We start from the raw sequence: 14323 nt of genomic DNA on the forward strand, positions 1-14323 counted from the left end.
GGAAATTCGTGTCAAATAGTTCATGGATCTCCAGGGGGCTACCTGCAGCGATTCACTATAGAAAACAAATGTCAAAATCTCTTTACCTTTCTTTTGCTTTTCCTTGTCTTCTGTTTCAGGTTTGGTTGCCATAACTTCAAACAAGGTCTTTAAGATACTTCTCAGATCACTAGCATAGTTTGTCTGCAGCTGGTCAGCAACACCTAGGAGTTTGAGAAGATGGGTAGACAATTACTAGACTATTACACCACCCTTTAAAAAAAGTACTTAAATATGTCAGTTGCTACCAGTAATGGCCTCATATTTATTTTTGAGGGGATCCGTTGCTCATGTTAGTAATAAAATTTGAAAATTTAATAAATTAATTTTCTTAATGGCCAAGTCACATTCTGGCCTTTATGTTACCTGCAATTTAATACATATTTTCCTTGTGCTTTGGCAGGAAACACTGAGAGATTCCTTTTACATCAAAACACAATTGCTGCATCAAATTTCTTCCCTTAAGACACATGGCGTCACCAAGAAAAAGGAAGCACTTTTAAGTCAAACCTGTTGCATGGCCAAACTCTTCATCACTACAGGTCTAAGATGTCTGCATTTCTGATTCTGAAAGTTTCCAGCAGGTAACAGGTCTTTCTAGATCAGACTGCAACTTGGGCCCCAAAACATAGTCTTCCTGAAACTTAATCTCAAGTCTGTTCATACTAAAACTTTATTCACACCAGGAAAAAAAAAAAAAAAGGATGAATAGTTTTTACATTCAGAACAAAAGGCTACTCTCATACCTGAGATACAGACAAAAAGGCGGTGAATAAGGTCATTACTGCCATGAAACCTGGATCTGATCTTTTCTCGGGTGGCAATTTTGGCAGCCTGCAAAGCAAGCTGGATTTCTTCCTGATCGATGTCATCAGATGAACAAGAACTTGTCATTAAACTGCTGTTGGAGGAAAAAAAATACATAAAGAAAAGTCATGTAAATCTTCACTCAGTTGTTCAGGATGTTCAGCAAATCCTAAAGGATTTATATGACTCAGGTAAGGCTCTATAGCAAACTGGAACTAATTGCTGTAAATTCTTGTTGAAGTTAATCAACACGCAATCAATCACCATCATGTTTGATTTTCACTCTGTGGCATAGCTGCAAAAAACTTTTAAGCAGAAAACCATTTGTCAGTATTTTATTGTATTTTCCTCAGCTCTTAAAAAGTGCTGTGCCATTTTTCACATTAACTTCTTCTAAAAGCTCAGTCCTGAGACCATAACTCCACCAAAAATTCAAAAGGGGAACTATCAACCGAAAAATTAGAAGGTCAGTTCTGAAGTGAACTTAGAAATTTATTAATGTGGAAGTTAATTTGAAAAAAAAGAATTTCTGAATTATGTTACCTTAAAATAGTGAGAATACAATCTAAATATAACCTTATATTAAAAAAATGGAAAGAAGGGTGATAAAATATAATTTACACAGTAGAGAGGTAGGTTAGTCCCCTTATATACATAACTGTAGAAACTGCTGAAATGTCAACCTATTGTAACAGAATGGGTCATCAACTCCAAAAGGATTAAAATGTGTCACCAAATGTCTACTAGAGATTTAAATTTTCTTTTAAAAAACAGATGCACAGTTGCCAGCCATTTCCACCCCCACCCCTCCTTTATGGAGAGGAAGCTTGAACAACCTGAGACTGCACGGAAGCTTGGGTGGGAATCCAGCTTCTTCAAATACCAGGAATTACCTAAACTATTTGGAAATCAAGATGTATTTTTTCAAAAAGGAAGTATTTAGGGAAAATGTAGCACTTTGCCAATGGAAATTAACTTAACTGGGAGTAGAGCGCAGGATGTAATTACATTGAAGTCCTAGGGATTCACTGTGTTCACCAAAGGAGACATGCCTTCTTCTTACTCTACTACATTCAGAGACAGAGGAACACTAAATCATTTTCCCCACGTATTGGAAAGAAATTAATCTTGCCAATGATTGATTACAAAAAACTAGAGTATTTTACTTATAGCCATACTTTGTCCAAAACTCCAGCACTCTCTACTACGCAGACAACTACTATGTTTAAAAAAAGTTACTGACTGCATAAATAGCCTGCATAATGAAGTAGTTTCTAACACGTTCCGAGCTCAATCTGCTTTTATTAAGTGCTGAAACATTCACCACCTTGCAGATCCCATCCCTGTGGCAGTATGCATGAACAGTTATTGCAGGATAAGGCACATAAGTAACATTTATAATTATCAGTTATTTATAACAAAACATAGTTTTGAACTATATTACCTGTAGGCTATACAGGTAATCTTTTAAAATGTAAAAATGAATTTATTCATACGATCTTAAAAGCCCTAGTAAAAACAGAACTGAAAATAAATAAATACTGGACATTAGTTATTGATAGAAATATCAATGGAAAATGTGTAGCAGGAGTATGTTAACTGGCTTCCCATTCTTCCAAAGACAAAGTAAAGAGAAGGCCTGCAAGAGACTTGTTTTGTTCATGTTATCTATTGTTATTAACAAAAGCAGACTGTAAAAATATGTTAGTTCTATGTTTACAGTCCCCTCAGCACCATGACTGACTAGGTTTATCAAAGATACTGAGAACTGAGTGAGAATTCTATTTCTCTTTTGCTTTTCCATATGAGATTTTTATATACATATATACACACATAGATATGTATACGTGTGTATGTATAAAATACAGGCTCGCCATTGTGGAAGGGTCTGTGTTCAAGACAATGAAAAGGTCATGTAAGAATGTGGCTTACGAAGGAGTAAACTGAAAGGCAGTAAGAGCCAGGAAGCGATCCCTGATTCGCAATGGTATGCGGCAGATGGTTGCCTATTTGCACAAATGCTCACATATATAGATAAAGGAGTTTGTCTGCCTCATAATGTGGCCAAATAAGGTCTACTTCTTTTTCCTTGTTTTTAAAAGAATTGATCTTGCAGTAATATACACATTTCCACTATAAATTGCTCTCCAAGGCAAGCATGGACCTCATGACACAGACAAACGCAGTCTGTACGTAATTGTATAATCCAAATACGATGGTCTCTCTGAAACTCCCAGTAAGCAAAAACCTTAGCGCAGGGGAAAGCAGGGACGCTGATTCAAGGACAACTCTTCCCTCCAAATCACAGTTGAAGAAATATTTCAGAATAAGGTGTAAGCGGGCAGAAAGCTGTGAAGAGTGCTTTTCAAGAATATAAACTTAGTCCCTTCCCATTGTGCAGAAAGGAAGAAAGGCTCATTTCACAATTCTGACCAAGCTCTGACCACTTTTAATAATGCTTGCCTTTCCAAGTCTCCTCCAGCTGGGAGGAATGCAGTTTTACCTACTTCCTAATTCCTCCAAGAAATGGGGTTTGACCTACTCCTGTTCCAGGCTATTCTGTATTAGATTTTGTGGTGTGTCATTAAGACCAGTCATGTCCCACCACAAGACCGGCTGGAACTTTTTTGTCCTAAAAATCCCTTGCACAGAGCACACAACTAATTGCTTCAGCACTGTGGGACAGAAGGTCAGCACGTCTGCATATTCCCATTTATAACATACTTCCATACGCACAGTCACACGTAAAGTACAACATCCATATACCAGAGGTTCAGAAAAGAGGGTATTTTGTATTCAGGATTGCTTGTACCATGGGAGAGAGAAAAGTGAACGTTCCAGAATAATTTAAAACTGGATCTAAGAATCACTGCAGAGTTAGAAACAATTACTCTACCTTTATCAACAGGACCAAGTCAGATTTAGACGAAAATGACTCTCAAAGAATGACTAATGGCCATCTGTTCTTCATTTTAAAATACATTTTACTGTTAAAGAATGTAGCCAGAAAATTAATATTGTAGAGGCAGTCAGAAATACTGTAAGAACAGAAACACAGCAATTGTTTTAGATAAACAGCAAGAGAGACAGCTTTTCTTATAATCATAGAATCACAGAATGTTAGGGGTTAGAAGGGACCTCTGGAGATCATCGAGTCCAACCCCCCTGCCAGAGCAGGACCAATCTAGGGCATGTTACACAGGAACACATCCAGACGGGTCTTGAAAGTCTCCAGAGAAGGAGACTCCACAACCTCTCTGGGGAGCCTGTTCCAGTGCTCTGTAACCCTTACGGTAAAGAAGTTCTTCCTCATGTTGAGGTTGAACTTCCTGTGCTCTAGGGTATCCCAAACAGTAGTGATTGCATCTATGCAAATATCTTGATTTTTTAAATTGATATTATAGAAAATAAACCTGAATTTTGACCTACAGAGCTCAGCTTACCTTTTCTCCAAATTATTCTTTCAAACAAGTTATTCTTTTAGTTCTGTAAGGAATACCATTCCTACTTGGCTTATCTAACATGCATAATTTGGCTCAAAATTCTCAGCTGATACCAGATGTGTAGGAAGCATTTCATGGATGTCAGACTATACTCAGATCCAGAATGTTTCACTGCCGATATGTACAAAATCAAGTACCACTGCAGCATATAAATAGCCATACTAAGTAGCTAGAGACAAGTCCTCATTTTCTCAGCTGCTTGGTTGAAGGGAACCCTGCATTACCCAAGGAATTAGGTTAAAAAGAGCTAAGACCGAAATAAGCATGGAATTCCCCTTGTGAAATGTTTATCATATCAAAAATGCTTATCATGTATTCATTTTTCATATTGTAAAAACATTGCAAAGCTAACATGTCTGAAATAAGACTTGATGTAAGAGGTTGATTCCAAACAATAAACCTGCTTATATGTTATAAAGGAACGGATACCCTCCGGCAGATACAACGAATTAGCTTTTTACCTAACTTGGCTAGCACAATTTTAAACCTATTCTCTATTTGTCATGTTAGAAGAGTAGCAAGACTCTTTCAGCACTTTAAAGATATATCTCCACCACAGTTGCCTGGCGTCAAAGCTTAACTGTGAAATTTATGTACAAGCAAACAAAACCCAATAATGCAATTGTACACAATATCTTCCACCTGTGGAACCAATCTGCTTTATAGCTTTTAGGTTCCAACAGATAACTGTGAGCGAGGTTAAGCAGTAGTATCCATACATAATGGAAAAAAGGACCATGGATCTAGAAGATTATGACTGACACTTTCAGAAGTGGTCAGTCATTTTAGATAACCATCTGTGATACCGACGGCCTTGTGCTGAATTTGTTGGTCATTGACACCCATCCAAATCCAGTGAAAATAGCAAAGTCTAAAACTGAACAACCAAAGTCAACTGATTCAAAGTTAGTCCAAATGTAAATATTTTACATTTGTGCTCAAAAAATAGTCAGTGGCAGCACAAATCTGTGCCCACTCATAGGTGTTTCCTTCCAAATTTGTCTAGAAGTATTTGGTCCATTAAACCTGAAATCTGCTCTGAACTGAATGCAGAATGGATGAGATTCTCTGAAAGAATTTCTCATTACTCACAAACAAACCCTCACAGTATCTTAAGTATGCATTAAATATACAGCACTGGCAGATAAGAAGAATTTAAAAGTTCACTGTATCAAATACAATGAATATAAAGAAATCAAATGAATTATCATGTTTTCAAAAAAAATAATAAAAAACTTTTTAAAGAAAGTAGTTTGGTTTTATTTATTTGTTTTTAGAAATCTTAGATCAAAAGTGGTCACTATTTGCAAAGAAGTAACCCCAATGTATCTATTATACTATAAATGATGCAATTATTTCACCAAATTTAAGAGGAAAGTAAGATCACCCTCTAAGTCTCTGACTTCAGGCAATGTCTTTGATTACAACTAATTTTCAGGCACAGCTTTCAGAAGATTGCCAGTGGTGCCTTCAAACTGAGAGGGCTCAAGTTCCAGCAAGACAAACCCATCCCAACAAAGTCTAAGAGCAAAACACTTAGAAGTTCTATGAACAATACTACAAATGTTTACTAGAAAAGTGTTAACACGCAATTCAGTGATCCTTACACCATTTGCGTGATTCCCATTCCCTTGCTCGAAATCTCCAGCAAACTGCGCATGCATAGGTGTAAGTAGCATGCAACTATTTGCAACAAAAGAGGTAACACTTCCTGCTGTAATGTGAATTCAAAGCTTGTGAATCCACTTTATAGTGAATTAAAAATCCATGTATTAAATGGTAGCATTCTGACTCAGAGGTTTACCCACTTTGCAAAACCAGAGTGATAACTTTGAGACGAAGTTGCTCTTCAGCAAAATTTCATACATGCTATATGGAAGCAGGTGAGATGCCTTCTACAATAAGGAAATGTGACAATTTTGCAAAAGGTTTTCTATGATTTCACACATTCCTATTTACACAAAAGGACATTGCAACTATAAACCATGCTGAAAGTTTTTACAAAGGAACAGTAGTCCAATTCTTAAATATCAATTATAGTTCATTGAAAAACTGATGATAGACTGCCCATAAATTATAAAACAGTGCAGTTCCTTGCACTTAAATGACATCATTTCGTTTGCACTAGTTGGCCTTAACAAATCTCATGTGCATCACTCAAAATGCCACGTTTTGAATAACTAAGATAAAGATATATACATGTATAACTATATCATGTACATGAATTTCCATATATATATATATATGTTCTGAATATTCAGTTGTTATATTTCTCAAAAAAGCATTATCATGAGCTCCTTGGCTTTCATTTTTGTTCATACAGAAGTTAGCACAACGGCCACCTTATGCTCTGTGTACAATATCAATAACATACACTTTTTATCCACCTACAATATTTAAGGTTTTTTCTCTCCCATCTGTATTTTTTCATACTTTAAGTAAATAAAAAACAAACCCAAAACTTTTGCGGCATACACTTTTTATCCACCTACAATATTTAAGGTTTTTTCTCTCCCATCTGTATTTTTTCATACTTTAAGTAAATAAAAAACAAACCCAAAACTTTTGCAGGCAAATCTATATTATTGTCTGCACACAATTTCTAAAACTACTTCAGTAACTGGTACATTCATCGCATTGATACACGTGTAGGCTGTAACTGGAAACCCCACCACTAACCTGCCAACCTGTCTTTCCTAAGCTATTACTCTTACTTTCATTACTCTTACATTTATACTTCATAAAGCTGTAGTCAACTCTGGGTTTCAATTTGCAAAAAAAAGAACAAACAACTGCTCCAAAGGCCATCTAAAAGATCAGACAATAGTTGGGGAAAGACAAAGGTTGTATACATGAGGAATGAAAAGAGGAAAATCACAGGGGTTCGGTAAGAGAAGTGTGACTCCATGTCAGTAAAAAATAATTACTACTTCCCATTCTGCTTTTTGCAGTACCTCTGGCATTTCTTTTCGGATACTCCCACAAGAAACATAATAAACAGCAGGTTAAAACCCTTTGGTTTCTAACATGTTTTGATATGGTTGGAAGGAAAACTGAGATTAATGGCTTCTTACAATTATTTTAAGTGAAGGAGGTGGCTATGAACTCAATTTTAGAGTAATTCAAACCAAATCCAGCACATGTCTTCTTATTTGTGTAACACCATATAGTTATTTAGCTAACGACTATATGTTAAGGAATGACCCCAGAAGCTACATTTAAAGCAGACTAAAAAAAGCTTTAATTCAGAACTTTATTTCTTGACATTTTAACCCTAATATTTTACTAAGTCAAAAGAGAGTTTTTGTATGCAATCCCTTAGGTATTTTCTCTCCATTTTAAGAGAAAAGGCTAAAGAGGGGAAAAAAAACCCTGAACAACCCACAAAGTGTTCCCAAGGCTTCAAAACTTTGTCATGAGAAACAAATAATACAACTGCATGCAAATTCCTCTATCAGGAACAATCTAGCTAGGCACCACCAGAAGGAGTGGACTTGACTACACTATAGTATTACCACATGTATGAGCAATGCCCAGCTCCATACATGGTAGGACATGTGCTAGAAGCCCCATCTGCTGTCAGCCTTTTGAGTTCCACAGTAGGGGAATTATTCTTCATACACTGCAAGATTTGCAGAAGCCCCTTCTTAGCATCTTTTGCCCCAGTAGAGGTGGGCAATCTGAGGTCAGCTGATTAAAATAAGTAATTTGGCTAACAGGATTAGCTATGTGTCCTAAGTGATGTCTTCAATCAGGAAGAATTCCTGAGCATTGAAGACTACTGAATCTGAGATCAACAGCAACAACTTCTGCTCCACACTCCAGCAGCTTCTGCAGCTGCCCACTCCACTGGAAGAACATCTTCTGGAATCCTTCCTCAGCTCTTCAAAACTCCAACTGCAGAGCGTTCTTGTTGTACTTACCATGTTGAACTTCTCAAAAACCACAGCTGTTGAAGCAGCAAGTTGCCAAACAGATCCACCATAAGAAACCCTACCTAGACCACGGACTTATTCAATCTCATTACCAGTCTGGCCTGAGTTTTCAGAAGGATGCAAGGATTTCCCATATTTATTTCCCATATTTCAAGTGGGAATTAAAATAAACATTGCCAGCGCAGATTTTATCAACTCTAACAGTGCAAATTCTCTCCCAAATAGCTTTTTTTGTTCATTATAGAAGTTTTATCTATAATGAACAAGAGTGATTATGAACAAATAACTTGGAGCATTAGTAATCAACGGGGCTGCTTTCTAACCATCAAATTTAATGTCAGATACTTGCAATGTACTATATTTACTGGTTTTCTTAAAATTTAAACCAAAAAAGGATAAAACCTGCAAGATAAGGATTGTAAAATTCAAGAAAAAATACAACTGAAAATACAAGAAGTTAGAATATTGCTTAGGTTTTCTCAATTCCACCATGATGTTTTTCTCTAACACTTCCTTGTAATCAAACATCCACTTAAAGCTCTCAAATGTTCACTCACACTGCAAAAGGACAAATAATATGAGATTAGAGCACAGAAATATTTAAACTTCAAAAATAATCCTGGACTGGAAAAACTGAGAGTGAAAACCAGAAATAGTACAGCACTTATGAAGAAATGGTACATAATATCAGCTCTGGTATTTGATACAGGGATAGAAACGCATCGGTCCCAGCTTTTACGCCTTATCCAGAACTTGACACAGGACAGACAGAACCTGGATACCTGATGCTGGATACAAATACTTCCAAAGGCAGAGTCATTTCATACAGCTCTTCAGCAATGCCCTCTGTGACACACAAGCAACTATTCTGTACGGCATAATAAAAAGCGAATTAATTTAGCATCCAATTCCAGCAGATACTCATTGAGTTGTAACTCCTGCGTGTGGCAGAAACTGAGATGGAGAAACAGCACTGAAAAACGTTTTCCAGCAAGACGAACTCTAAGGGATAGGGAAACTTATTAGTACAATGTTTTCATATCACCTCCATCAGTTCCCCCCAAAAATAATACAGAATGACCAGCTGAAGCATTAAAGCATCCTAGGGTCTAGGAGAATCCTGCAGGAATTCGGTATCCAGCAATGGGAGTCAAAGCTGAGAAAAGCTAATTAAAGTATTAGGTGGAGCCTTAAAATTTTAAGTAGAAAAGAAAGCTTTCTCATCATTTTTCACCTTCAGTGCCACTCTAAGTATGAGGAAATTCTCTCTTTTTTCCTCCAATATAATTGCGGTTTTACAATGTATCTCGGTTTTAGGCATTGCCAAAAACTCTGCAAAAACTGCAGTTACTATAGTGATTTTAGTTAATTACACATAATCTCAAAACTCCCAAACATGCTATTCTAAGGGGGTTTTTTTTTTTGAGGGAAAAAAAAAAGCTATCTGTAAAATAAAATCCAATTTCTGAAAGCTAGTAATTTTTGCTCTATTAGTAGCACAGAGAACACCAAGGGACATTCAACCACAGATTTTTACACATCATTAAAATGAACATGACTATAAGTGTGGCCAGATTACTAAAAATGAAAATTACAAGTGAGCTATGTAGAAACAGGAACACAAACCCATTACGATTACTTTTGTGGTCTCCAGCCAGATGATACGCCACGTGGAATACAGCCCCCAAATGGCAAATTTTGGGGTGTCTACCAGTTTTGCTAGAACAGACTTATTGCCTCTGCCACTGATGCTAGTCAGCTTAAAATACTGCCCTATTTCACTTGATTTACACAGAGAAGAACATATTTACTTATATTTAATTTACTTAGTTAATTACATATTTAATTTACTTCAACCATATTGGATATTTTAACATCACTAAAATATGAAATTTATCATTTTAATAGGGAAAGACCAAAAAACTTCAAACCACTGAATTTTCACCTTCCCGCTGTAACAAGCACTTGTTAACAAGTAGTTCACACAAGCTGCCTGGGTTATTCCCTGAGAAAATAAAATCTGCATCAATTACTTGTTACTGAAGACAAAGATACTCATATAATATACCCAAAAATACCTTGTGGAATTTCCTAAAAGGGAACACTATAGCTGAGAAAATGCTTCACCATTTGGAGACTTGATTTTTTTTGCCTTGCAGGGTGAAGAACAAGATAAGCATGAAACACATCAAGAAGAATCCTGGCAGTGAAAAACTAGAGACATCTGCTTCAGTCACATATGTCTCGCTGATTAAAATCATAAGCAAAAGCTGACAGACCTCATCAATGCTGACTTTTTTGTTTTGCTGGTACTGCTCAGCTGGTTGTTGGGGCAAGGGATTTAGCAGCAAAGCAAGAAGACTGTACACAGCAGCCTGTTTGTGACTGTATTAAGATGCATATTAATCGCCCTCACTGCTCGAGTGACAGAGCTATACAAAGCAGCATAGACTCACAGTGCCTAAAACATACACAGACAGTTCACAGTTCAAAATCATTAGGCAGGAATAGCATCTATTCTAGAAGTCATTCTGATTTGCTTAACCCCTTTCTCTTCCCACAGCTCCTCTCACTGAGCTCTTTATTTCCACAATTCCAGTACAGTACACGTAAAGACATTATCACCAACCACCTTCTGGTTATGAGCAGTCTTTCCACGAAGAAGAGTTCTACAGAAAAAAAAGGGGGAAAATCTACAGTAATATGTTGATCGAAACAAAACTGACAGTACCAAACATTAATGCAGAATTAATCCATCATTTCGCATAGCTTTAACAAATATAACCTGACCAGGTTAACAATGGTAAAACTGCAAGAGAGGAGATGTGGAGACACACAGCTGAGCAGGTAGACTGCGACACATCAGTTAAAATACATTGTTAACTTATTTGTTGTCCTCCACATTATCATCTACAAGATCCCCAGAGTAGTTGTGATCTCTTTACTAAAACTTGTGGGCATGTAACTTGCGCTGTAGCTTTGACAGCACAGATTAACGCATAGCTCTGGACCATGAGATGAAAGAACTGAATTCTACTATAATTCACAGCCCTGCTGAATGACCAAGTTATTTTTCCTTCTTGCATCCTGTTCAAGGCACTGAGTTCTACTGATGAAAAGAGCACAGAGTAAAACCTGTTTTTGTAAAAAACTGTCCACGCATGCGAACCTGGCTTGGTCTGCGAGATGGGAAAGAAACTGGCTCACAGGTCACACTCAGAGTGGTGATCAGGCTGGCAGCCTGTCACAAGCAGGGTCCCCCCAGGGATCAGTACTGGGCCTCACACTGTTCAACTTCCTTCTAAATGATCTGGTTGATGGGACTGAGAGCACCATCACCAAGTTTGCTGATGACACCAAACTGGGTGGTGAGATGGACACGTCAGAAGGGAAAGCCATCTTACAGACAGACCAGGACAGGCTGGAAGAGTGAGAGAGTAAGAACAGTATGGAGTTTAACAGAGACAAGCGCAAGGTCCTGCACTGGGGACAACACAACCAAAGAGCCCAGTGCGGCTGGGGAGCAGCCTTGCTGAAAGGGACCTGGGGGTCCTGGTGAACAAAGAGCTGAACAGGAGTCATCAGTGTGCTGCTGCAGCAACAAAGACAAATTGGATCCTGGGTGGCATCCGCAGGGACATTACTAGCAGAGATAAGAAATGTGATCATCCCACTCTACGAAGCACTTGTCAGGCTACACCTGGAGTACTATGTCCAGTTCTGGTCTCCACAATTCAAGAAAGACACAGACAAATGGGAGAGGGTCCAAACAAGGGCCATGCAGATGATGGAGAACCTGTCCTACAAGGAGAGACTGAGGAGTTAGGTCTTTTCTCTGTGGAGAAGAGAAGGCTCAGGGGGACCTCATCACAGCATTCCAGTACGTAAAGGTTGCCTACAAAGAGGACGGAGGCTCTCTCTTCACAAGTTGCACCAGGAGAGGTTTCATCTTGACATAAGAAAGAAACTTTTTACTGTGAGAACAATCAGTCACTTTTACTGTGAGAACAATCAGTCACTGGAACAACCTCCCGAGGGACATGGTACAGTCCCCATCGCTGGAGGTTTTCAAGGTCCAATTGGACAGGGTGCTAACAAAATCTCATCTAGGCTCCCTTTTCCACGACAGCTTGGACCAGATAGTCTTTTGAGGTCCCTTCCAACCTGGGCTATTCTATGATTCTGTGAACTGACTGGCAAGGTGGCTTCAAACAGTCTCCTGCGAAATACCCTCTATTGCTGAAGCTGGTAATCAAAATTTCATCTCATTTATAAACTAAGATAACCTTCTCTACCTTGTTTCACATATGCGTTTATACTAACAGACGTATACTCCAAATACGCAATAAAGTAGGCAATATCCTTCAACTATATCGAGCAAGCCAATGACCTTGGGCTCTGCCACATGTACGCAAAAACAGATATTCTAACAGAAATAGCCAGATAAATATCCTGCTCTAATTGCTGGCAGACACTTGCTGTTTTGGCATAGACTTGGGTCACAATACATTTCAGATACCCCCTTTTACAGACTGTAAATAACAGGCTAAAACCTCACCACCAATTTTTATAAATGTCTAAAACTGTAGAAAAAATATACCAGAACACACCAATATTTAAGTCACAATGACATATCTAAAAAAAAAAGTGACTGCTGACCACGGAAGGCATCTATTGTATCATTAAGGTTAGTTTTAAAAGTTGTTATTTATATTTAAAATTGTCATTTATTGACTCATCATAACTTTAAAATGAAGAAGTAGGCTTTACAACGTACTCTAGGCAAGCAAACACTTGAATACAGATTCATCAGTATTTCTTCCTCCCTTGCACTGTCTTACACCAAAAACTCCAATGAGGCTTGAATTCAACCAACTGTAACTTCCTTGTTCTTCTGTTGTCCCACCTATTTTTCCTCATCATTCCCAAACCAACACTTCTCTTGCTGTTTTCCATCTCCAGTCTTTCAAAGAACTGAGGTTCATTCTTGGCTTTAAGCATATCGAGTCATGTCATTCTGTTAGCGTACGAATAGCCTTCACTTAGGTTTCCACTCTAATGGCTATATCAGGATCTTGCCCAATAATTCTAATGCATGTTGAAAGCTGCCAAATTCCTGCAGTTTATTTTTAAAAACTACTGACTTTACTGCTTCCAACACTGAAATGGATAAGATTCCAACAGTGTATTTTATTAGCCGCCTATTTACAATTCAGTAAGTTAGTTATATTAAAAATTGTTCTAAAAATTACATTTATGGAAAGAAACCATTAAAAAGGAAAAACTGAATGGATTGTTTCCTGGAGCTAGTATAAACAATGGACCAATTGCCACTTCCCTGCTGCAGTTACATACATCTCATTTTCACTCGTGTCAGTAGTATTACTCCACAGTCACACTGATGTAACAAAAAAATTCTGCACATTCTTGCAAGTCTGCATAAAACCACAGTTTCACTGAAACCTTCTGAAATACATGGAATACATTTATTCTTTGCTGAGAAAGTTGACTACTGATATGGGCACCTCAAGTCTGGATACTGCTTAATGAACATTTTCCAAAAAATCACCTTCAAACTGGCTGAATGTCTACCTTCTTGACCATCAGACCTCTGAGACTAGAAGGAGGAACCTTGTACACAGATTGGGTACCAATAAAATAACCAACCTTTCCTTGGCAAAACCATTTGAGAAACCCTCTGTACTTTTTTTTTTTTTTCCAATTTGAGCTCTAGAAACCTCGAGAAAGGTTTCAAAATGTTTTTCAAATTCCTGTGTGAGCACAGTCAGTAATCAAAGTATGCAATCATAACTCTGATTTATGACTGAAAATCTTTGGCCCAGATGCATTTCAATAAATTACACGCTTAACCGAGGTTTCCACTTCTCTCCATTGACTAAACATGGAACCTACAGCAGCAAAACTCCTAATTTAGGTACATCAGTTTGGTGCCTAAAATTAGGTGGGATGAATATAGCTCAAAAAATTACACAGCACTAGTTGACGATGGAAAAAGTCTAAGGCAGTAAATCACAGGCT

General features: G+C 37.6%; 1 protein-coding gene across 1 annotated transcript in view; it reads right to left on the reverse strand.

Moving 5' to 3' along the window:
* Nucleotides 1–14323, reverse strand: part of ZFYVE28 (zinc finger FYVE-type containing 28) — a 169182-nt gene that overhangs the window by 15161 nt on the left and 139698 nt on the right. Inside the window, exons 10-11 of the mRNA XM_068403646.1 lie at nucleotides 786–940; nucleotides 87–203 (exon numbers count right to left, since the gene is read on the reverse strand). Of these exons, the coding sequence (XP_068259747.1) occupies nucleotides 87–203; nucleotides 786–940 (272 nt within the window). The remainder of the gene's footprint in view (nucleotides 1–86; nucleotides 204–785; nucleotides 941–14323) is intronic.

This window comes from Nyctibius grandis, chromosome 6, assembly GCF_013368605.1.
Source record: "Nyctibius grandis isolate bNycGra1 chromosome 6, bNycGra1.pri, whole genome shotgun sequence".
Classification (NCBI taxonomy): Eukaryota; Metazoa; Chordata; class Aves; order Nyctibiiformes; family Nyctibiidae; genus Nyctibius; species Nyctibius grandis.